The 25,518-nt window shown below is 39.5% G+C and overlaps 1 protein-coding gene across 1 annotated transcript; it reads left to right on the forward strand.

The window, feature by feature from the left end:
- The first annotated feature begins 4,357 nt into the window (after positions 1–4,357).
- tmem161b (transmembrane protein 161B) lies at positions 4,358–24,480 on the forward strand. Its single transcript, XM_073467064.1, has 12 exons — positions 4,358–4,540; positions 9,210–9,313; positions 10,441–10,521; positions 13,635–13,732; positions 13,848–14,004; positions 15,458–15,609; positions 15,714–15,774; positions 15,889–16,029; positions 17,645–17,758; positions 18,854–19,028; positions 20,971–21,067; positions 21,152–24,480. Exons 1-12 carry the CDS (start codon positions 4,538–4,540, stop codon positions 21,439–21,441), a joined length of 1,473 nt encoding a protein of 490 aa, XP_073323165.1. The 5' UTR covers positions 4,358–4,537; the 3' UTR covers positions 21,442–24,480.
- Positions 24,481–25,518: the final 1,038 nt, after the last annotated feature.

Consider the following 25,518-nt stretch of genomic DNA (forward strand, 5'->3'; position numbering starts at 1 on the left):
GCTATAGCATACATTGCCTTGTTCCACCAGGATTTGTTCTTTCATCCTTTTAAAGCTGTCTAAGCCCAGACGCAGGCTAAATGAGCATGCCCACTCATGAATGCTGTTGGTTAATTACAATCCCTGATGGAAAAACCGCTGAGGGAGACGACTGAATACAGCCACACGTTCAGATAGAAACACACGTTTTTTATATATTATTATTAAAAACATAAAATGTATGTGTTCAAGTGTATATGAATGTCATTAATTGTAATAGGTGTGATTTTCTCCCAGCCTCCACAAAAAACACGGAGGCAGTCTGCATGTGCTTCAGTTTGATTTGCAGAAATTAGATTGATGCATTGAACGGGGTCCTCGAAAGGCCTTGCATACCGCAGTATCTGAGAATCAGATCTAATGTCAACAGTGGTTTGGATTGACATTTGCATAAAGTATGTTGGAGGTATTTAGCTATCAGCTGCAGTGAACGTGGGAATAAATGAATGTTGGAAAAAATAATAATTGAACTGCTGTTGGCTATAACCTATAGTAACGTCAAGTAAAATTTAGCTTGCTGTTGCCGGTTCGTCCGGCCAGAGTGGGCCAAATTACACATCAGCAACAAAGAGGGATCAAGGACGTAAAATTAAATTTAATGTTAGAGCAAAAAGACGAAGAAACATTTGTTTTCGATGTGTCCACAGCTTGATTTTGTTCTGCATCATTAGTGAACACACACAGCAGAATGCATCATTTGAGATACTCAGAAATGACGATGCATCTCAGACATTTAATCCTGTTAATCCTAGTATCTGCAAATCTTCACTAAATTGTTGAGCTGAATTTCACACGGTGAATTTCTAAGGTATATTTCTGCGGTTAACCAAATGTGTGCTCCGGATGCCACATTACTCTGTTTAAGCAAAAAAAAGCTCCCGGTTTCTGTGAAGGAACTCTCCGCTACACATAAATTATTCAGTAGTATTTGCATTTGCATTGTAATTTGCATTCTTGTAGATTACAGAGAATGGAGAAGGAGGCGCTGCACCAAAGAGAATTACATTCTGAACCAATTTCAGTCTTACTGGTGAGGAGTTGACATGGATTTTTGTTCTATTTTCCTCCTCTGCTTCGAGGTATGCTGCTGAGATCAGTGACACACATTTCAAACTGTTGTTTGATTAATAAAAGAAGGAAACGATGTATAATGCTCGCCAGCACTCACTCACAAAAAGAACTGCCATTAAAAATGAATCGTGACATTGAACAATGAGTCTATTTGATTGACTAGGCTGAGGTTTTTACTGTAATATTCTCATCATCTTTATTTATATTGTAAGGCTTGTGAGTTGAAACTCAAAGGAGCCAGTAGGCACGGAGGAGATGTCATATGGATTAAACGCTAGGAAGGGGTGTGAGACTCTCACAGTACACTGAAGATCCTGGCTATTATGTTTCATCTAAAAATAACAAGCCCGACTAAAAAGAATAGACAACAGTGAATGTGAAAAGAAGAAAAAAAAACACGAGCTCCAGAGAGAATAGAGTTCAAACAGCAGCAGTAATAGTGCTGAGTATGATACCGAATACAACGAGGAGAATGTACAGTACGAGACTCCCTTCAATTATAAATGAAAAGGAAATCAGTGTGAAATGTATGGAATAACCCAGATACTGAAATAAAACATCGTCTGTCTCTCTCTGGAGCCACTTTTGTGAAACATCGTCCTGTTTTTCAAAATCGTAGAGGTTTCATGTGTCTTGATGTAATTTTCATTTTCTCATGTGAATTACAGCATCGCTTTGACTTAATTGGATTCATTGCTGACATCATCATTATTAAACAGCAATATTTAGGGAGATATACCTCCAAGGCCGCAGGGCAGAATGCTAATTAACAGGGGGAAATGTGCAAGGGAGTAGATTGAGACAGTGTGGAGGCACAGTCCTGCAGTGTGTGTCTGTGTCTACATGCCATGAGGGGCTGGTACAATGCATCAAGGGGGTGGGGTAGGTATCCCTGCAATAAGAGAGGAGGGCTTGGCAACGTATGCGCATGTGCAAATACAACCTAGCCCTTATGTACACACATGTTGATGTACATGCCACTCCGTGTCTACAGTTGTTCTACACAGTGTTCAGTATGTGATTGTCTCAACCATGCTGCTTGTTATACTTGTGTTTTTTTTAAATGCATGTAATTAGGTTTTGACACTTGGTGTGCCTCCTTTTCCCCTAAATACAGCATAAGAAGAACAACTCTCATTTAATTTCTTTCGTTCTTTCTTTATTGGAAAAAGCAAAAGGAAAAAGACTCCTTTTACTGACAATGCCACTGACAATAAATAGTTGTTGTTCATTCAGTGTTATTTTATTGGGATCTCCACTCATTTACCACCTGAGTGCATTATGGGACACACCAAATCTCATTTGTAGAGGTGGAAAAGAACACAATACTTCATAGGAAGTGTAAGTCCTACATTTTTTAAGTTTGGGCAACCACCTACAATGTAATTAAGTATTGAAAGTATTTATTTTGCTTTAACTCTTCATTCTGAAGTAAATGCTGATTGCACAGTGTAACGGCTGAAGAAAAACTACACCACCCATGTATAGATCGGTTCCCTACAAGCCTCGCTTTCACCATGCTATTTGGTCTGGCACTGGGCTGGATTTGTTCAGAAAATATGAAGGTCCAATTACAGCACAAAGGAAGCGCATCTGCCATTGGGCAAACCAAAACAGGAAGAGCCATTGCTTTTCCTGGTTGCTATCCGCAGATAACGGTGGAACACTTGGAATAACTGTGGAAACTCTACACTGCAAAAGAAATAGAACCCCGCTAGATGAGGAGGGCAAGACATTGAAGAGGACGAGTGATAGAAAACGAGGTATAACAAGAGAGAACGGACGAGCATTCACTCTTTGGAGAGCACTGCGGTGTTGTGTCAAAGCGTGGTCCCTCGCTAATATGCGTTTCCTCTTACCAGTGGGCCTTGAGATGTTTCAAAACACACATCCTTCCTACTAGATCAATAAGCTACAAAACCTGCCTACTTATTACTGCAAAAGGGTGTTTTACTCTTTTCATAGCGCTGAGATCGAGGTTTCAAGGTCAAATTAGGATTCTAACATTGTTTTTTGCCAGGCTGTTAGCAGCGGCCATATTGTTAATGCTGTCTTTGCGATAGTGGTGCCAACAGTAATACCACAGGGAAATGCTAGAGGAGGGAAGTTTTCTATTTCCACTTTAAAGTAGTCCATTTCTATTATTATTATTATTATTATTATTATTATATTGATTTATTATAAAATATAACTAATAATTCCCTGTTGTATGGGAATGTATTTTCCCATACAATGTATTTTAATGCTGTAAGTGATGCAGATATCACTATGTCTTATTGTACTCATAACACCGCCAGAGCCTCATTTCTTATTCTTTATCTTGCTTTCTAATGCCATAGACTCTGACAAAACTCAAAGAGTGCCTAAGACTCAAAGAGTAAAAGGGATTGAAAGACATAATACTCTTGTTATAGTCTATGACTTGGCATTTAATGGTCACATAAACTAATAATGCACATAGTATGGAATTTCATGCTAAATATAAATTGCAATCATATTTAACATGAAATGTGATCATGGAAGTTGAAAAATTGGTCCTTTCACTTGGTTTGGTGAACACTAGTTTTAAAGCACAGAGGTTGTGTTAGAGTCTCTAAAATGTTTAAGTTGATTAGCACAAATTATGCATTTCTATTGTCTGTAGCTTTTCTGACTTACCTTACATGAGTGAATGAATCTTTGTTAATTAATAATGTCATAATAGCGACAGACTGTTAGGGCAAAGCATCCTTTAACAGTCACCTCAGTCAGGGGTAGACATGGTTACAGTGCCTGGTTCGTTTACCAACTGATACAGACACAAAGTAAAATGTATATATTCTGCCAATAATCACATTCAGAGATCAAGAAAAGCAGAAACCAGGAGACTGTTTCGCCTCTTGTCATTGATGTACACTGCCCACTGCCAGACAGCTGATGCAGGTACAGATCTGTCATGTGTGCTGGTGACTCTTTGCTCTCTTCCGTTTGCGGTGGTCCTAATGCAGACGTATAGCGGTCTTACCTACGCCTGTTCAAAATGTCAAAGTATATACAATATTTAAGTCCAATTCAAAAATAACATCGCAAACATGCATATATAATACATTTGATGTCCACAGTTTTAATTAAATGCATGCGAGGGAAAATAATTAAATCCTCACGTTCTATTCTACGTGTACAGGCATATTTGAGGACACCCCCTTACCCAAAATTTTAGCGTGACCTCTACTGCAGTTGAAAACACTTGTAAGCGGAGGTTGCATCCATTGAGTTTTCACGATTTAGCCCATCTCTGCAAGGATACGATGACAATTTGAATGAGAAACCCCTTCATTTTGTGCACAACCATCGCAAAAAGGGCTTATGTGCTCCTCGCCGCTTGATTTCCGACTCGGGGTGCTCAGTGTTGCCGGGGAAGAGTCCGTTTCAGCTGCACTGCATCAACATGGTGAGTGTGACAGTGAGCACCTGAACGTAACGGTTTCTCTAATTTGTCGCACTTTATTGAAGGTGCATTAGTTGCTAGTAACAGTTTTCATATGGATATCTTCTGTGACGTTACTGACCCATTTATATGTTCAAGCAATTTGTTGTTGTGAGATCAGTGGGACGTTAGCTTAGCTTGCTAGCCATAGCAACTGCTTGTAGCCGGCTAGACAGTGTAGCTACATAGCTAGCGTTAGCTAAAAGCCTGTAGCCGGGTGATGTTAACAGCTTATAATGTTAGTGTTTGAAGGGGTGTTAACTCACATGCAGTGTTTGGGAGTCCTGGCATTAGCTGGTGTTGCAGAGGGGGAGGTTAAAGATAAGTCACATATATCAGAAATGAATCACATCATCATGCAGTTAGCATGCCATTCAGCCTGCAGCGGGGTACCTGTAGGAGAAGTCAAGGTGTGTTTACCCACCTGAGGTTTGACCTCAGGATGCCCTCAGACGAACTGTACTGTACTGTATTTCATTTAGTCTAACTAAAGTGTGTAACTTATTCGTAATTCTGTAAGCATTTATTGAACAGTATGATAGTTAAATCTACTGTTATGTCAAGGGTTTTATGAAACCTGTCTGGAAAATGTTTGTATGCTGTCTATTGCTATGTATCAATAGCTGCACTGTTAGCACGTTTTTCTTTACATTTGTGTACTAGTCAGAGAGAAAGAGTAGGCATCCGTGATGTTTTTATTGTGTTAAAGCAAACAATAATCCTCAAAAAGTACAGGAAGGAAGGCAATATAACAATTTGGGTGATCACCAACACAATCAAGGAGTTTGTCTTCGTTGTATCTGTATTATGGTTTGCATTTATGAACATTTATGTATGTTGATTTGTATTATTCTTCAGATAATACAAACAGATTTGATGAATGCAATCATATGTTGCAACATCAAGGACAAGAATAGTGACAAAACTCGTATTAGTATTGTGGAAGCGATTGCCAGGCAGGTAGAGGCATCCATTCTTGATCTACAGTATATCGCAGACATGACAAATATTCAGGATATCATTCAGCCTCATACAAAGTGTATCGATGCATAATGTGTCTGAGTATTTGAAAAGATTTCAATATTAATTTCCGCAGTATCAGTACACCTGTACCAGCTGCACTTTCTTGCTCTCTCTTCTCTCCGACAGTGAGTTGACACACACTCCGCTGCAGTGCCCACACTGGCCCTGCCTTCTATCACTCTTCTGACTGGTCGGAAGTAAATTTACTTAGATGCTGTTGTGCTTTAGACACAGTACACAAGTCTTGTTTTATTCATCTTTTAAGAAAAATCTAAAATCGCATGCCCTCAGTGTGGTGTCATGTTTTCCCTGTGGTATCCAATATCCAGTGTACTTCAAGGTATTGTATTAGAGGTTAGAAATTCCAGTATTGTGACAATGCTACTTCAATATTAGTATTTGCATATACAGTTTTGTTCAATATTTCTATTAGGAAGTGTGTCCTTAATTTTCCAATGGCCAATAATTGATCAGAGAAGGATTAACTACACCAAGACTAGTCAAGATGAATGAAACTGGGGCAGCATCGATCAATAAGGGGTTTCACTGCTTCAGAGTTCATTGGCGAAATAGTAGTGAGGTGTTAGAGCTCTTATGGATGGTGGTTATCACTGGAGCTCCCACTCCCCACCCCCTACAGATTTCATTTGGTTGTTGTGTGGAGGGGGTCAAGCGGACTGGGCAAGATAAGAGAGTCCATGCTGGCTCAATTTCCCCCAAGCCTGGGATCCTCGCAGGGCCCCCGCAGAGACTGGTCACCATCCACCAAACGAAGGCTGTGTGCTTTTGACCTACATAGCCGGACCGTTACTCACATGGAGAAATGTCTTGAGTCAGAAAGGTTGTGTTTGGTCACGCGTCACATCTTCAGTGAGTGTGATTGCCAAATTAATGGCACCCACTCTCCCCTCTGTGACTCCAGTGAGGTATTGACTTTAGCATTCGGGACTTACCCCTTGCTGGGTGACGCTGGGAATCCCCATGACCAATCCAAAATCTAGGTCTAGTGCACAGGTCTGGCCTCACCATCTCTCCTTTTAGGTGTCATTCACTTCCTCCTTCTACACCTACTGCAGTCTGACATAGGTTTAACCTTTATGTTTACTGATATGATGTGCAGTATTGTTCAGTATGTTGACTGTATGCTTGTTGTATGAGTTAGCTTAGGTTAGCATGTTCAACTATCTGCACTGCCCCCCAATACCCCATTTCTTGCCATCGTGTCATTGCAGAAATTCAGATGATCAGACACGATTAGACAATTTAAAGAGCTTGAATAAAGATGTGGAAGGTTGGACTAACAAAAAACTAGAAGAATGGGCTTCTTCAGCATCATTCTTGACACTGTTAGCACAGTCACTATAAACATTACCAATAACTAAGGCCCTGTCCAAATGTACACAGGTATGTGTTAAAACATAGCTTTTTCTTTGCATTTTGGCCTTTCATACACATGCAAACCTTGTTTTAGGTCATTGGAAACAGACCTTTTGGAAACCTCATTCCAGGATGAAGATATTCCAAAACCTCCTTGTCAGTGTTAATGTTTAGACAGGCAGAAACAGAGATTTTCGACACAAAAACTGATAATGTTTTTAATGAAATTCGCACCGACTTATCCAGGAGAATTATGTAAAGAGCAGTCTTGTTTTACTGCCTCATCGCTTTTGTCCTGTTTTCAGTAAAAATTGCCTTGGTTTCTGTAATATATATGATAAAAACTAAAAGTAAAATGTAAGTAGGTAATGTTAAAGAGTTAGTAACAACCAACCACAGAGTGCACAATCTACTTCCTGTTAACAGCGGCATGCGCATGCCCAGTGTAAGTGAATGGCCATGTGATATGCGTTTTCAGGTATGGTAGTATGGACGGAGATTGCTTTTGTTTTAAAACCCTGTTTCCAAAAATACCTGTGTACGTGTGGACTAGGCCCTAAAAGTAGTAGGGTATGGTTCATGCAGGCAGGATGGGCCCAGCACTGCCCGCTGATTGACCGACCGAGAAGACACATTTTCAGCATCTGAACATCAGCAGATTTGGTTTTATTTTTGGAAAATAATGAGTCCTACAGTAATTTTCCATTCTGTGAAAAACATCTCTCTTGATTGACCCAACAATTCTCAAAATTACCCCTAAATTGCCCTTTTAGGGTGGCTCTATTGAGTGAAATTTGGTGAGGACAGGGAGACTTGTTTAGCCTAATATTATTTATGTGTAAACATCATGTTGAGAAAACAAACTATACTGGAATCTGTGCTGTATGTCCAGAGGATGAGTTTGTGTGGATTCACTGGTACATTCCCGGGTGCCAGCACAGATGTAAGACTGTTGTTGGAACAGAGACGATATTTTATTGGGGATTAGTTGGCTAATTGCTTCTTTTTGCTCAAATGTGTGTAGGCACAGATATCAATGATTCCTGCTGATTGCCGAGTAGATAGGCCAACCCGCAGACCTTACCCTACAGTGTAGATAAAAGCGCAGCATGATGGGAATGATTTTGGCCTCTTAAGCCTAAGTGAATATTGATCTAAGTGTGCTGGGTTGATATTGAGCTCCTTATGTTGTTAAATCTTGTGGTACCTACCACAGGAGTGCTGGCTGTTCATTCTCCTGGGCACACGGAGGCTGCCATTCAGATAAATGCTACTGACAGTGGGATTTAGTAAACATTTTATTTATTTATTTATTTATTTTATTTTTTTAATTCCTTACAATTAAACTTAATTAATGCTGATGTGTCGAAAATGGTATTTACTATCTGCAAGTAAAACAGGGCTAGAAGAAGAATTGCTTTGAATCTTCGATGGTCCAATGTATCATTTTTAGTTTGACTGAGTATCAAACATGTCACCTACACGAAAGAGCAATGCAGTCTTGCAAATTAAAAGCGCTTATCCTCCTGGGACCAGGAATGTTCTTAGTTCATTTCATGGCGATGCATAAAGCAATTTTGTTTACAAGTAGAACTTTAAGTCTGATGGTGTAACTGTAGGAAAGTTCAGGAGACATGGTCACCAAAAGTATTATGAGGGCAATGAATATTCTTGCCAGATATCTTGGCAACATATTAGGCCCATTGGCACCATTATAACCAAGTCTATCACCTCACCTCTGTCAATTAAGAGCTAACTCACACATTGTACTGCTGAGGAATTGTCCTCTGAAAGACTAGAGGCAGTGTTAAAGAGTTGTTTATTATAATATCACCTTCATATGCACAGTGTGTGTTGTTAGATAGTGCATCAGTGAAGCAAAGCCTGTCATTACAAGTAATCACCAGCCTCTCAGCACTGAAATCCTGATGTTTGTTGGGACAACACACTGTATGTGGTCCCTATTGAAACATGTGTTGTGTATAAACAAGTGTGTTTGTTGGTGTGTAGAGGGTAAAAGAATTGTATTAATCACATGAGCACTTGAGATTATGAGTGCCTATGTGATGCCAAGATGTTTGATCTGAGATTGGTAGTAGAATTTTGAAATTCAAATTGCAGTTAGAAGTAATGCTTCAGCATTTATCTTATAGTTATCTTGTATGTGTTACTGGTTTATAGCATGTCTAATTACTATTTGACTGTGATTCAAACCCCCATCTTATTTTCACAGGGTGTGATCGGAGTGCAGCTGGTGGTTACCATGGTAATGGCCAGTGTAATTCAGAAAATCATACCTCATTATTCCTTCGCAAGGTGGCTACTCTGCAGTGGCAGGTAATGTAGCATCCCGTACACGCTGTTTCAGATATTTTCTCTAAATGCAACAGTTTCTTTTTAAGACGTATTCTAACTTGCCTTCTGAGAAGTTTTTTTTTTTTTTTTTTCAAAAAGGGTCCACAACAATGCAGATCATAATGTTTACTTAGGCGACAGAGTGTTCAAAAGGGTTAAAAAAAAAGAAAAAAGAGTCATTAAATCATACAGCAAAGACCAAAGGGCATCCAAATGTTGTGCTGACCCGAGAGGACGGTGCTTAAAAAATAGAGTGCCAGCCTCATTTCCTCTAATTAATGCCACATATGTTTTTCAACAGCTTCATGGAACATGTTGAATAATTAATTCAGTTTCCTTTTCAGGGCACTGTTGATACATTTTTCAAAAAGTTTTACCCCCAAGCATGTGGCCCGGAGTCTCCCTCCAGAATATTTACTAATTAATTTTCCATAATAAATAAATGTGCATGGAGAAAAACAAGCTTGTGCTCCTTCTTCCCTCCGCTGCCTCACAGAGTGCTTCTCAGGATGCGCTGACTAGAGGGTTTCTAAACAAAGTTAAGGAGGGTGCCTGAAATGTTTGTCTTCTAAAGGATGCTCTGAAATTAGCTCCTGGTTCAATCTCAGTCTTTAAGGACAGATAACCTTGCTGTTATAAAGCTTTTCTTATAAAGTGCTTTTGAGATGCGTATCAAAGTCACTGATATAAAGTAAAGCACAGAGAAATGTCTGGTGTGTGTGTGTGCTGTTACAAATTTAGGCTTTGAGTCATGTTCAGAGAAGCAACACTTAATGTCAGTTTTTCTTTTAATTAATTACGTTAAAGAGTGATTATAAAGGCATTTTATGCTTCCAACAGTAAGCAAAATTGCCTTTATTCTTGCACGAAATGGCAGTGAACAGAGAAGTGATTATCAAATGTGTCTCTTGTTTTATTACATATCACTTAACCTACACTGTCCATGCTTTGGGATCAACATGATCAATTAATTTATACTGTATGTCTTCATAATAAAACACTGCAGTCATTTTTTGGAAGTATCTGCTTTATTGTGTCTTTCGTACTCTTTCCTCCTCTGTCCATCTCTGTGCCTGATTCTACGTCCCTCTCCTTTTCTTTGTTCACAGTCTGCGTTGGTATCAGCACCCCACGGAAGATGAGTTGAGGAGCTTAGCTGGGAAACAAAAAGGACAGAAGAGGAAAGACAGGTAGGTAGGAAGGGAGGGCTGCAATGAAGAAGGGCTTTTGTTTGGGGGTTGGGGAAACGCAGCGGCAGAGGGGAGGTACGAAAGGTACCCCTTTCATCAGAGAGGAAAGAAAAGATGAGACGTAGATATTTGAGATGGATGGAGACCACAGGCATGTCAGCAAACAGATGAAGCTGATGTGTTTATGTGGCTCATTTAAGGCCTGTTTGAAGTAAGGAGACAGAAGTCTGTTTTTGTTGTTTCATTCCTTTATGGCTCGTCATCGAGGCTCAGAGCAGCTCGGCTTAGAAGTGGCCCTGTCTGGTAGATGTGAGGAACGTTGGTCCTGTTTTATGGAACCATTGCTATTTAGGCTATTTTAGGGGATGACAGTTTAAAAGGATTGCATCTTTCTGAAATCAAAGTTTCCCAAACAGCAGTATGTCTTCAAAGTGGTCAGATGCCAAGCTTTGAATCTTGAAGATGGTTTTTTCTTCAGGAATGTTTTGCATACTATTAATTTTTAGGGCTGCAGGTGGAAGTGGAGCCATATGTTTATCATGTGAATATAGTGCCGTTTTCTTTGTACTCTCCTTTTAAATGTGAATTAAATTGAAGTGACCATTGAAAGTAAATCCTTATTGTCCCTCATGGTGTCCAGCTCCTAACTTAGGGCGGTTTTGTAGTGCAGTCCTTTCTCTGACCCTGTATGAGGCAGGTCAGGGCTCCACCACATGTTCAGTAATCCCTTAAAGAAAAAGATGGACCCACTGTCCTTTTGCCAGCTCGTGCCATGCAGCTCCGTTCTTTTTGTTAACGGTCTGACTCCCGCAGTCAGGGGTGAAGCTGAGCCTCTTTTTTTCCTGTCAGGTGTCTCGGAGATGAAATCTGTCCGGGGCATGTTTGGCCCTTGAGTCTTACAGTGGTATTGTCCTGTGAATACAGCGCACACAGGGCTGAACAAACAAAGGCCAGAACAGAGGAGGCCCATGAGGTCTTCAAGCCCAAAGAACAGCTCCGCATTGGCCCGCTGTTAGGGATTTAGCACTGCATATGTATTGCCCCTGTTGAACATGGAAAAGTACAGTAGTGCTGGTTGTAATAAAAGTAAGAAGACCTCTGCCAACTATTAAATAAGGGTGTTGGAGCTGCATTGAACGTCACAACAAGGAAGGGTTTACCTGTGATGGATTCACTATCACAATGACTGTTTGGGAGGTAGGAAATCAGTTTAAAGTTGTAGGTTAAGAACAGTTCTCCAGCTCAGATCACCATCTGACTTATTTTCACGATTCAGTGTAGATACACTAGAAAATAATGAAACTGATATGTCTTTTTGTTTGTAGACAAGGCATGAAGAGACAAAACTTTAACAATAATGTCTGCTGAAACCTACGGAAGCCCTAAAGGGCCATGCATTCATACATTTTATGTCCTCCATTTTCCCGAGATAACGAGTTAATTTCATTTGTTTTCTCGAGATCTCGAGTTATTATCTCGAAATAACAACTGCCGTTTTCCCGAGATAACAGGATAATTTTCTCGAGATCTCAAATAACGAAACTTTGTTTTCCCGAGATAACGATATAATTAATTCGAGATCTCGAGATAATGACTGTGATATGATAGGCCTGAGATTATGGAGACGCCCGGGACCTCGTAGCTGGTCAGCTATGTAGTTAACGACGACATCAGGCTCACTTAGATTGCGCCGCCGATATAGCTAAAGCCTTTTTAGATTACGCACACTAATGTGTATATTATCTGTAATAGCAAGGCATAATGCTATTTCAGCCTGTGTCAGGCCTTGATTGAAAAGATATGTGACGTGGTGATCGATATGCTCCTGCTCCTCTGACATTGCTACACTAAATGATGTTTCCTGCAATGATTTAATATACTACACTATCGTTTTGTTTTCTCAAGATCTCGAGAAAATTATATCGTTATCTCGGGAAAACAAAGTTTCGTTATCTTGATATCTCGAGATTATCCCGTTATCTCAGGAAAACAAAGTTTCGTTATCTTGATATCTCGAGATTATCCCGTTATCTCGGGGAAACAAAGTTTCGTTATCTTGATATCTCGAGATTATCCCGTTATCTCGGGAAAACAAAGTTGTTATTTCGAGATAATAACTCGAGATCTCGAGAAAACGAATGAAATTAACTCGTTATCACGGGAAAACGGAGGAAATAAAATGTATGAATGCATGGCCCTTTAGGGCTTCTGTAGAAACCTGCCCCGCTATAAGAATTTCTTTTTGTGAAGCTGGGCAATATGGTCTTAGCCTATATCACATCACATCAGTATCTTGTTAGAAACATTTAATAAAGCAAGGACTGGGTGACAAAATCAAATACCATAGTATTTTTGACCAGATACCTTTTTATATCAATATTATGACAATATTGAAGGGTAGAATATTAGTAGTATTAGTATTGGTACATTCATGAAATATTAACAACATGAGATTTTTGATGAATAGTCATCAGTAATTTGGATACAAATGACTAAGTAGGTAAAGGCAAGTATAGAACAATACTGTCTAGTGAGTACTGAAATCATCAATTAACCTTAATGCAGCTTTTTTATAAACCGCTTAAGCCATAAAACAACATCCTAAAATTTTAGATGATATAATACTAATTGTAAATAATGATACTAACTTTTTTTAATGTAGCATTTTTTTTAAAACAGAGCTTACAAAGTGCTTTGACAGACAAGGCAAAAGCAGAAAACTCAGGAGGACAATTTAACAGAATAAAAGCCAAACAGTCGAGCCAAAAGCCCAGATTGAGGAGAAGTTTAAACAAGAAGGCAAAGAACACAAAATTGATGCACAAAATGTCAATAAGAATAAATACAAATAAAAGGGATAAAACCAATTAAAAATGCATACGGCATAACATAAGTGTCATATCACCATATTGTCTCATATCACGATAACAGTATATTTTCAATATATTGCTCAGCTCAACTTTTTAGCGTGATGTTTTTTAAAGTTTGTGTCTCTTCAAGGTTAAAAAATATATTGAATGGTCTAAAATTCTGTTTACTCACATTTTGGAGTTGCTTGTTTCTGTTACCCTGACCCTTGTTGTTGTGTCCGCACTCTCTCGTCTTTGTCCCAGGAAATACAATGGTCACATAGACAATAAGCCGCTAACAGTTCCCAAGGACATAGACTTACAGCTGGAGACGAAATGCATCACAGAAGTTGACACATTAGGTATGAATCTAAGAGGACGAATGTGTAAAGTAAACTTCCAACTTTTCAATCACACCCTTGTTTTATACACTGTGATGTGTATGTTTGGATTTAATTAAGCTCTTTATGCCCGCAGCATTGCACTACTTCCCAGAGTTCCAGTGGCTGGTGGATTTCACAGTGGCGGCAACGGTGGTCTACCTGATAACAGAGCTGTACTACAGTGTGGCTCAGGCCTCGGGAGAGATGAACATCAGCGTGGTCTGGTGCCTGCTGGTGCTCGCTTTTGTCATGTATCCTTACGTCAGTGACTGTACATCTTTGTTTGCCTTTCTTCTTTTCAGACTGACTCATCATGTGTTGGTGTAAACTATTCTTTAAATTGAAAAACAGTTGCTGTACATTACATTATGTCTGTGGGCCGGTTAGCATCTTTTGAGGTTGTCGATAGATTCTCCTCCACACTCAGACATTTCCGTCCTATCCTATATTATATACTGTATGTCGTCGGTTAAAACTTCTTTGTCTTTCAGAGACTAAATCGTTCCAGCTTGATTGCATGGAAGCTGCAGTGACGTTGAGAGACTATAAAATGACTACTAAAGCTCCTACTGGCTTGACTTCCAAGCACCTTTATGCTCCACAGCTACCTGTCATTTTGCTACGCTGAATGGCAGTTAAATAATATGCATTATCCTTGCCACCAACCGCAGGGATCAATCTTTCCAGTGCTCCTGGTCAGGCCCCAGCTCACCGCGGTCAGATGGTGTGTCATTTCCTGCCTACGTCTGAGATTGGAGGCCCAATTTTCACAGCCCAACAGACTGATATGCTTGGGGAAAAGGACAGACTGTGGAACAGATGAAATGGGACTATGAAGAAGAAGATGAGGGAATATGTTGGCTCAATATATGTGTTAATGGGACACTTGATTTCAGTTTTCCTATTTCAGCTCTGATGATATGTTTAAGACTCTTGCCCTGGAGATCAGCTCTGCTGCCTTAACCTTCACTGATAACCCGAGAGCAGCATGCTCTTCAAGTATCTGCATCTTATGGTAACTGGTTTTTCCCCCCCTTTTTACTGAAATTTATAAATGTGACTGCATATCCTCACCGTTGGCCAATGTTCACAGGTCAAATAGGCAATATATTAATTGTATAGCCTGCAACATGATCGGTCAAACAGGCCTATTTCACTTTGAAGCCTCGTGCTGGCTCAAACTTATTGGTGAGTGTTTATACAGCTGAAAAGCTATACTGAACAGAAGAAACTAGAAAATAAAAAAGACTCAATTGGAGTGAATACCAATGTGGAAATCGTATAAAAAGCAGTGAAAAACTGACAATTGTGTCTTAGAAACATGTTCTGTCCTTAGCCTTCTGATCAGTGTCGTTAGGGGCAGAGAAAAATACTTTGAAGCATCAATGACTGGCTTTGGTGCCACACGTTCTGTACCTGCACATGCTGAGTATTATTATTATTAGGGTTTGTGCAGCATTAATGGGTGGAAGGCTTACACGGGGCTTGTACAAATGCACAAACTGTTTGTTTAAAGACGACACACTCCTGTCGTTAATAGCTGTGTGTTACTGTGTTCTAAATGTTTTGTATTGGTTGATTGCAGAGACGTATTTCTGCTTCCCTTGAATTTGTAAAAAGCATTGAGAATACATCTGCCAAGACGTTTTTGCTTTGTATGCCTGTGTGCTTCTGCAGATATTTTTCCTTGACTCGCTCCCGCAGTAAAACCCTTTTCTCTCTAACGGCCCACTACTTCAAGCTGGAGGAAGGAGGCGAGCGTTCACTCTGCATTACTTTTGCTTTCTTCTTTTTTGTCAAAGCCATGGCCATTCTCATCGTCACTGAAAACTACCTTGAGTTTGGTCTGGAGACAGGTGAGTGCTCCACATTAACGCTAATGACCCTGTTAGTCACATCCAAAATTGATTACTTCTGTCACCCGTGAGTGAGTCATTGTCAAACATGTCTTTATCTCCAGGTTTTGCAAACTTCTCTGACAGTGCTCTACACTTCCTGCAGCACCAGGGCTTAGAGTCCCAGTAAGAACAAAATCAGTATTCTCACAGTATCATATTTGTTGTCTCTGCCTTCATGAATTCTTTATGACTCGTGAAACTACAATAGTATCTCACTATGTGTTTTCTCTTTCACAGGGGTCCCATATCTAAACTCACCTTCAAGCTGATCCTGGCCCTGCTCTGCTCCCTGATTGGAGCATTTCTTACTTTCCCTGGTCTACGATTGGCCCAGATGCATCTAGATGCACTCAATCTAACCACATGCAAATTTACACAGTGAGTCCACTATAGTAATTGTCTTTACCTCTATGGTCACTCATGTATTTTTCATTGAATACTTTGAATGTCTTTGAATCTTCTTCTTCTTTAATAATTGGGATGTAAAAGGTGGAGGGTCATGGCAATCTTAGTTGAAACAAGAACTCTTAGACCAGTTCCTGGTCAGGAATAATTTATAGTGCAGTGTCCATTTTGCAAAAAAATAGTCTTTAAGATATAATATGTAACATTGCGTCATTAAAATGTCTAATAACTATAACTTCTGGCAGTCGAGAGTAAGGAAGGAAGTCGGCGAACGGAACTAAACACAATGACACCATACTGGAAGCATGTTAACCTTACATTTTTTTTCAGGAAACAAATATTTATATTGCATAGGTGGGACACAGATTTTTTTTTTATTATAAAAAAACTATCAATTAAAGAACCTTATATAGCTAATCATGAATCATAAGATCTTTTCTGCACAAAGAGTGGATAAATAAATGGTGGGTACCTCAACTCCCTGTCGTTTTATAGTTTGGAATCTGTCATACTTCCACACATCTGATTTGTTTTTGTGGGGGATACAATGTGCCTTCAGCCACGGTGACAGGCTTAGGCAATTCAAAATAAATAAAGAAACTAATGCAGGATTGTATGTTAGAAAGCTAGACAGCCTGTTCAAGTCATTCATGTGAGGATAGCCATGATTATCTCCATTATCCCAATAATAAAAATTAACCATGATCAACTTGTTTAGAGATTTTTATCACGATCCACGACAAAATCTTTTATTGTCCCATCCCGAGTCTGGACAGACATGGATCTTTAAACTGCAACTTGACTAATAAAGGCATACAACCACATGGCAGTAATTCTAGTGTAGCTTCTTTAGTAGCCCTTTTTCTGAACTCAACCTCAGCGTTTATCTTGATAGTGGTATAAGTTATTATGTAGCACATACAATGATTTTTGCGTCATGATAAAGAATTGTTCCTCATGATAATGGAAAAAGCTGTTGGATAGGCTTAATTAATTCATGATGTGGTCAAATTGGCCACAAACATGGTGCTGATAGGTACCAAGAAGCCACATCTAGTGTAGTTGTACTTGTCTCTTCCTATTCCGAGTCTGTCAGATAGAAGAGAGAGCACCCTGTGAGTCAGTTGAAGACTTCCTCAGTTGGGGTGGATTTCTATTTCAAAACTCACTGGGTGGCATGTCTACGACCATGATAGGGGGTGTAGAGCAGGGTGCAAGTCGCATCCAGATAATCCACTTTGGCACAGCAGACTCTCCAAAATGGCCTCCTCTTCCATTCCCCCTCTTAACTGTCATGAGCTTACATCCTCAGACCCTGTCACTAGCAGGGATTATCTCCGAGCCCTTCCAAATCTGAGCCTTGGTTATCTTCTCACCCCTCTCTGGGAAAGTTGCACTGATCGCATGGACCTTATTTCTCACTGTGTTAACTTCAGAATTGAGACTTAAAAAGCAGAGAATTTACTGAGCTATTTTGTATTTTTTTCTCATACATTGGAGTCATTGATGAATCTTGGATAAATTGTTGGATGTTTGGTTTGGTTGGGTTTAACTCGACATCTTCTCCTTCACCTCCCCTTTTCTATAGGACCCTGCTTCATATCAACTTCCTTTCCCCTCTTATCATGGTTTTGCTGTGGGTGAAGCCCATTACAAAGGACTATATAATGAACCCCACTCTGGATAAGGAGAGTGTGCCTTTGTAAGTAAAATGAATTAATTATCCTTTATTCTACTCGGCACTGTTGTCCAATTTGCTCCTCTTACACTTTTTTATTATTTGTCTATTGTGCTTTTGTATTTTATTCTTATGTTACTGTAATTTATGAGCATTCGCTGTCACAAGATTATCCTTCAGTTCCATAAAGTTCTATCTTGTCTTAAATAACTTGCATGTACAGCCATAGTCTAAAGATGTTTAACCTTTTTATTGTTGAGTTAAATGTAGGAGAAGTAGCCGTTTTTGTTTCAGTGACTTTTAAGTTCACAATACATTCTTTACTTATAGTTATGAAAATTAAGCATGGACAATGAGTTGTAAAATGCTTTGTAGTTCATGTATGAGATTGTCTAAACATTTCTTAAAAACAACAGTGTGCTATAGGTGTATGTGCTTGTCATTTTTGATTGATCTGTACTTGGTAGGCAAGCCAGTTAGACTCCCTCGATATCGAGCGAGCTGCAGTTCAAACAAGAGAGATGTGACAATGATGCAAAGCTTTGAAAATAAAAGTAACTGGCTATTGTGCTGGAAAATGATTGTAAACAATGCAGCAGCAGTTATGAAGATGAAATTTACAACCATTCAGCGAGATAAGGAATGTAATCATCTCGTAGATGAAGTGACAATACACACGTCTACTTGAGATAAAATTAGACTGTAAACAGGGAAAGCTCTTTATTGTCTCTCTAAATGCTGTGACTTGTTAGCTCCATCTAAGATAATATCTTTCATTTGTTGCAAGTTTGAACTCATGTCATGTGTCAAACTTTCTCCTGATGCTGACAGTGACTGTGATGCCATCAAGGTCAAACATGATTGAGCCCGATTTCATGTTACAGTACACCCCTTTTCACCTTTTTATCTCTCAATTTCACCCTCTTGTACTTTCTCTTCTGAGTAGTTTATGACTTTTTTTGCTCCTACTATCTTTCCTGCCTGTCTTCATTGTCTCTGCCTACTATCCAAATGATGGAGCAGATACATGATATTGAGTTTGCAGGCCAGAAAAGGCTGTCATCTCTCCATCATGTCCTCTCTCTTACACACTCCCGTCTTTCTTTCTATTTATATCAGGATGACTGAGCAGACGTATGATACGTTGCGGTTATGGACCATCATACTGATGTGTATACTTCGGCTTGCTATGATGAGACATCATTTGCAGGCCTACCTCAACCTGGCCCAGAAGGGTGTGGAACAGATGAAGAAAGAGGCAGGACGGATAAGTACCGTTGACCTGCAGAAGATGGTAAATATGATTAAAGATAAAATAATCCTTATTATCCTCCTCTGCAATTCCGCATCGATTTAGACATATAAAATGACACCATTATCTTGTTAAACACATGCTGTACTGTTGAAGGGATTAAAAGGCAGAGCAGTGGTAAAATCAGTCATTCATGGTTTATAGTATCTACCTGCCTGACTATGGGCGGAAATTAGCAATTCTCCTGGTTTTATATAAGATTAATGTTAAGATAAAAAACATGTGAGACATGAAACTAAGATTGAGCTGCCTTGCTGGATCACGGAGTAAATCAATTCCCCTTTATTGAAAGCAAATATAGACACAAAAAGTAGAAAGGCACTCAGTAGAGTGCATACCTCCGCCAGTATTCCCCTTTAATTCAATCAAGCCTAATCCGATATCAAACAAAACATTTAAAGGAACAGTTCGCCCAAAAAAGAAAGTTCAGTCATACTCTGCTCATCCCAATGCCGATGGAAAGTTGGGTGAAGTTTCATAACATTTCTGGAGCTTCACAGCAAAACAGAGTTGCAACATTCTTCTAAACTCTAAACTGAAGAAGATGGAGACTTGTTTTAAAACGTAAAAACAAAACAACATATGGTTCCATACAGCTTGTCTGGCATAATCCAAGTCTTCAGAGGCCCAGAGATCCCAAATTGATTTGAAAGGATGTTATTTACACCCTTTTACAAAATGAAATCTTCACCCTAGCTGCTGAGGTTGTGTTAGCGCGCACCCTGTCTGATGTCGGTCAGGCTCTAATGGGCATGGAAGATGTAAATAACATCTTTTCAAATCCATTTTGAATCTCAGCCGCCTTCAGAGACTTGGATTACGCTGGACAAGCTGTATGGAGCGATTTTATGTTGTTGTTTTTTTTTTTCTGCTGTAAAACAAGTCCCCATCTACTTCAGCTGTTTAAGAGAATGGTGCAATGCGGTGAGTAGATTATGACTGAATTTCATTTTTGGGTGATCTTTTCCTTTAATCCATATGAGATCTGGATATTTATTTGAATCCGTATCCAATTGTAATAACTTATAGATATCTTCCACCTAAATACACCTGATCCATGCATTATTCCCTTAGAAATTAACTAAAAAGTCACCCTCTCTCGCAATGTTAAAGAAAGTGAGAAAAATCCCTGGACCCGCACCAAATTCCAGATCCGCACCAGAAGTTAATGGATTTTATTCTGGGTTGAGAGCCATCCTCCTTCCAAGTTTCGTGGAAATCAGCTCAGTAGTTTTTGTGCAATCCTGCTGACAAACCAACCAACCAATCAACAAACGAACACAAGCGAAAACATAACCTCCTTGGCGGAGGTAATTACAGTCCGGTCTTTGTGAATTAAGGAACAGAGCACAAAACTCAGTCATCTGCACACAGGAAATGCATTATGCAGGTGGCGTGCAGCCTACCTGTGGTGCACTTGGAAATTGGATACATTATCAGTGAGTGTGTTTAGGACTGGCATCACTTGTGGCCAAACACATCAGCTCCTATCAGCCTGCCTGTAAAAGCTGTCCCCAACAGGAAGTACAGACAGTTTGGTCTACTGCTATGTAACAACTTGTATTCTTCTTTGGGATGCAAAAGTTAATACATCAGATCAAATAATAGAACATATGGCGCTGCAAATACAGGTATGCCGCCGAGAGCGTCTATTGTTAGTTGAATTTTATTTTTAGACGTGATGGTTGTATGAACTGACGCATCCAGCGACCATCGTCAGTAAAAATGCCATTTGTTTGATAAGATAAAGCTAAAACTGTTACTGGCCACAGGCTCTGTTAGATAATGTGTGAAGAGATTGTTTGGGAGAAATACAAATCAAATGAGAGATTTCGGTGTTAAACCTTCAAATCTTGCAAATGACTTGTTAAACAGTTTGTGTAAAAGCCCATCGTAATGCAGTTCTTTTTCTGTTTTCACCCAGGTTGCACGTGTTTTTTACTACTTGTGTGTAATAGCACTACAGTATGTGGCACCATTGGTGATGCTGCTGCATACAACTTTGCTGCTAAAAACCTTAGGTAAGTCACGCAACACTAACTGAATCCGATTTAGAAGATCTCTTTGCTGTCAAGTATTTTAATCTTTTGTCTAATTTATTACAGGTGGACACTCATGGTGGGTCTATCCTGAAGAAGACCTGCCTTGCACCCATGATATAAACTCTGTGATGGGCGAGGCACCAATAGCAGCCCCAACACCAGCTTCAGTGGCAGAAACAGGAGCACGGGCGTCGGTAGTCCAGCTGTCAATGGCTCTGGGGAGCCTGCGGACTGTCTTCAGCCCCTTGCTTTTCCGGGGTCTCTTCTCCTTCTTTGCTTGGTGGATTGCTGCCTGCCTCTTCTCCACCTCCCTCTTTGGCCTCTTCTACCATCAGTATCTCATGGCGGCATAGCATCACCAGCCATTGAGAGGCAGCCAGGCACCCACTGGGTTACTGTGTGTTGGGCCTGATCAGAAAGAACTGGTTGGGGGCAACAGAAGCCTATTGATGACTCTGCTCCACAGCACCTCCATTCCCTCCTCCCTCCTTCCGACCACCTCACAATGACTGAGCATATCATCAGAGCTCCTGGTTCAACTTGTGCTTCCTCCACAGATGACTCTGTGAACTCTTGTCATTGTTTTTACTACACTCCCTTTTTATTTGGAGAGCAAGATTTATAAACCTTAATAACAGCGAGACTAAAGTGTGAGTTTTAAGAATATTAATCAGTGTCAGTGGTGTATTTGCATAGTGGTGAGAAATTGGCCCAGTTTGCTGTATGAAATTTGAATGATATGAGGAAAAATACTGTAGTTCAGATGGTGATTGAAATTAATATAACTTTTTTACAATTGGTCACATGTAATCCATCAATTTCTTCAGATTCATAACATCTTTTACTTTGGAAACCTCTAAATGCAGCCTTTTAGAGGCTGATCACACCAAGACGTGTATCCAGCAAAACTACTGGTTTCCTGTGGTACGGCGCGCATGGTGGGCCTGCACACTGCGTTATTCTAGTGATTTTTAGAGTTTAAGTATTAACTTTTCAGTCCAAAGTTTAACCGCTTTTCCCGTTTTTCACATTTGATGGTCGGCTGCGCAGCCTGGATCCACAGGTGTACCACGCTGCGTTGTCCAAAGGAGGTTTTCCCAAGGCGTTTTTTAGAGCGACTTCGCCTATAGTGATGAGTCTCTGTAATCGGGGCCTTACAGCTTCATATATGTCAGTAGGAGTCAGATTTCAGACTATTGTCCTTCCCCCTTTTTCAATAATCGCTAAGGCTCATTTAAACTGGTATTTGATAAGAATACATCATAGATCTGTCCAGGAAAAACTGCATACTCTCATATGTGCAGGGCCAGACACCTACAGAGGTACTGTGTGTTTATATTCCAGCCATATCACAGTACACGATACTGCAAATTCCCCCTAGTAATATTATGTGAAGAGGTTATATTTAGGTCACAGAATATCATTGAATCTGAAGATATTCATGGAGGCTCATATTAGTGTAAAATTCCCAAACATTTTTTTCCTTTTCTTAGTTTTTGAGGGAGCCGACAACTGCCATACATGTGCCCCATGTTTGTCTATAGATCAAAAACTTTAAATCAAGTGCGTTCAAGCAACATAGCTTATATTACTCAAATGTCTAAATTCCATTGCCACGGACCACAAACGTGGGAGAAAGAGTCTTAAAGTTTTGTGGGAAGGACCAATGCATCTCTGTTTGAAAGAGGAGGAGGAGGGAGGAGCAGCCTGTGGATGTTCCCAGAATGGCTGGTTGGGTGGAGCTGTCATGCAGCTTATCGGGGTTAAGACAGTGGACAAATGAAGAAGAATTGTACCTGCAGAGGAGGAAGAGGAGATGTTTAAACTCATGAAGAGACATCTCATTGACTTGAAGCTGATGTATTTAAATGTGTCTAATTGAACTTGCCGTCGAGGACAAGCTTAGGTTTTAAATGAAAGGCGTTCCAACAGATTTGTGATGTTTCATTTGCATTGTGACCTCCCTGGTTTTATCTGAGCCATTTTAGAAGCTATGAGAGAATTTTAAGCTCTTTTTGAGCAGCAGCAATGATTTTAAAGGGAGGACAGCACTTAGGGCTCTGTCAAGGTGTGTGCTTGTGTCCATGTGTCTGTCTGCATGTGTAGGATGTCTGCTGTAGGTCAGCTGTAACCTGAAAGGGCATTGTGATGAGGAGGAGATGATGTCAACTACTGTTGATAAGCTACAGCCTTCGTGTTCTGCTTTCCTTTTTTTAACTTCTACTCATCCATTGCTTTTAAACTTATCTGAGAACAATCTGTTTGTTTTTATTCTTTTTCTAACGGATCAAATTGTGAATTTGTAAAAGTTCAGATTTTTTTTTTTAAATGGTGCCAATTCATTCTGTTCCCTTGTCCCAATGTCTGTAGATTTGGTGTCTGCAAGTGTTTGAAACTACATCTGGACTACAACTCTGCGGCCTTCTGTTTTCTGTAGATCCATCCTGATAAAGAGGGGAATCACAAGCTGTGGTTCACAGTATTTACAGTGTCTTTGCATACTGTAACTCTTTAGTGGGTAAATGTACGCACAAACATTGTGCTTGTGAAGCACTCGCCCAATATGATTGTCCAGTCTATTCAGGAATGTAAGGTACGTGATGCCAGATTCATTACAGATCACACAATCTGGTGGTTTCATTTTGTCAATAGAGCTGTAATTTATGTATTCCAGTTCTATGAACTTTGAACAGAAAACATTTTACAAAGTCGAGCAGCACCATATCACATTTTTAAACTCCTGATGTCGAAAAGTCTTAGCTTTAGTTTTGTTTGTTTTTAAATGACGGGGAATATGCACATAATGAATGTATCAATCCTGCCTAATTTTTAGATTTGTTTTCATGAAAATTATTTGTATGGTGAGTTGATTTAACACCCCTAACCCCACCCCACCACCCCCTTGCCCTCCCCAAACTCATTACTTGTACTACCATCTGTTAAATCTATCTTTCAAACAAGCTCTAATTTGTCCTAATGACTGTTTTTTTATCGATTGATTTATCTTTGTTTTTGTATTTATTACACATGTCGAGGCCTGTAAACATTTCTAATTTTAACAGCAAACACTTTATTTTGTTATTGGAGTGCATGGTGGCTTAAGTCAGGTTTGAAAATGTGTTTGACAAATCAGTTACAGTTAAACTTTTTTTTAATTATTTTCTTTTATGGTATGGTCCGTTATAAAGTAGCTGGGATACTCAGAATTCAGTGGCCCGATGAGGCGTTGGTTCTTCTGTTTGTTACCACTCAAAGTGTTTATTATTCATTGTTCGGTTCACAAAGTAAATTAAACACATTGTTGTTCTTTCATGTATTTATTTCTGCTGATTTTGTAAGCAGAAGTAAATACATGAAATATTGATTTTGTCTTAAATAAATTATGTTCTTTACTATGTCCTTTTTTATTTCATCCTTACACTCCACTAGCTTTATAATTGTCCTGAGCAGTGGGACAACAGGGACACGGGTTCACTTATGAAGATTTCGATGCCTTTGGCTCTTACTGGTAATTTCAAGGCAATGATCGAAGCATTTGTTTTTTTTATGACAGTCGGCTCCTGTAGAAGTAGAAATATCAGATGAATGTATGGGTCACAGTCATTAAGTGCTAAAGAGAGAAAGTAAGTTTAGATATTTAATATATCCATATTCACTTTGAGTTTGATGGCTCAATAAATTACCAAAATGAAAGCAAGTCAGTATTCCTGCGGAAGTTTGATGACACTGTCCCATACAAAAGACCAACTAACAGCCTCAGAAATGATGCCTCACTGAAGACTCGTTTGTGAAATCGTCTCAGTCTGTCGTTCCTTGTTGAATCTCATTCTCTCTTTTCCACCAAATCAGGTCAACAGAAGTTAACGTCCCTGAGATGGGGTTGAGGACAATGAGCACATTTTTCTGTTGAATCAGTGTGCAAAACTTGAATAACTTGAATAAAATGGTGTTATTTTTATATATTCTTTTGGCTCCTTTAACTGCAGAGCAGTTTTCTTTTGTGGCGTGGCCTTGTCATGGAATTCATGTATGATGATTTTGCCAACTCTAATTCACGTGTAGGATCCCGAGTTGCAAAATATTTCACAAAGATGTCCACTGTTTAAAGCTTTAGTGTTTAGTCCTGTAACTGAGCAGTAAAAGCAGATAAGATCCTCTTTCCAAAACAATGCTTTGTACTTCAAGCTTTTCTCTTCATTTTCATTGGCTCCGTTTTTGTTTCCCAAGGTCTCGGAAACGATTTATAATTCCACCCTTTTTATTAGCCTTAATAGTATTTGATTGGTGCTCAATAATACTGTAATTGTGTTTCAGGATCACTCAAATCATGAAATATGTCCTTGCACAAACTTTCATTGATTTAAGCAGTCACTGACCATCAATTTGCTTTTCTTAGTTTGGCTTCTCTATTCTTGTGGGAAAGGTTAGTG

This window comes from Pagrus major, chromosome 5, assembly GCF_040436345.1.
Source record: "Pagrus major chromosome 5, Pma_NU_1.0".
Taxonomy (NCBI): Eukaryota; Metazoa; Chordata; class Actinopteri; order Spariformes; family Sparidae; genus Pagrus; species Pagrus major.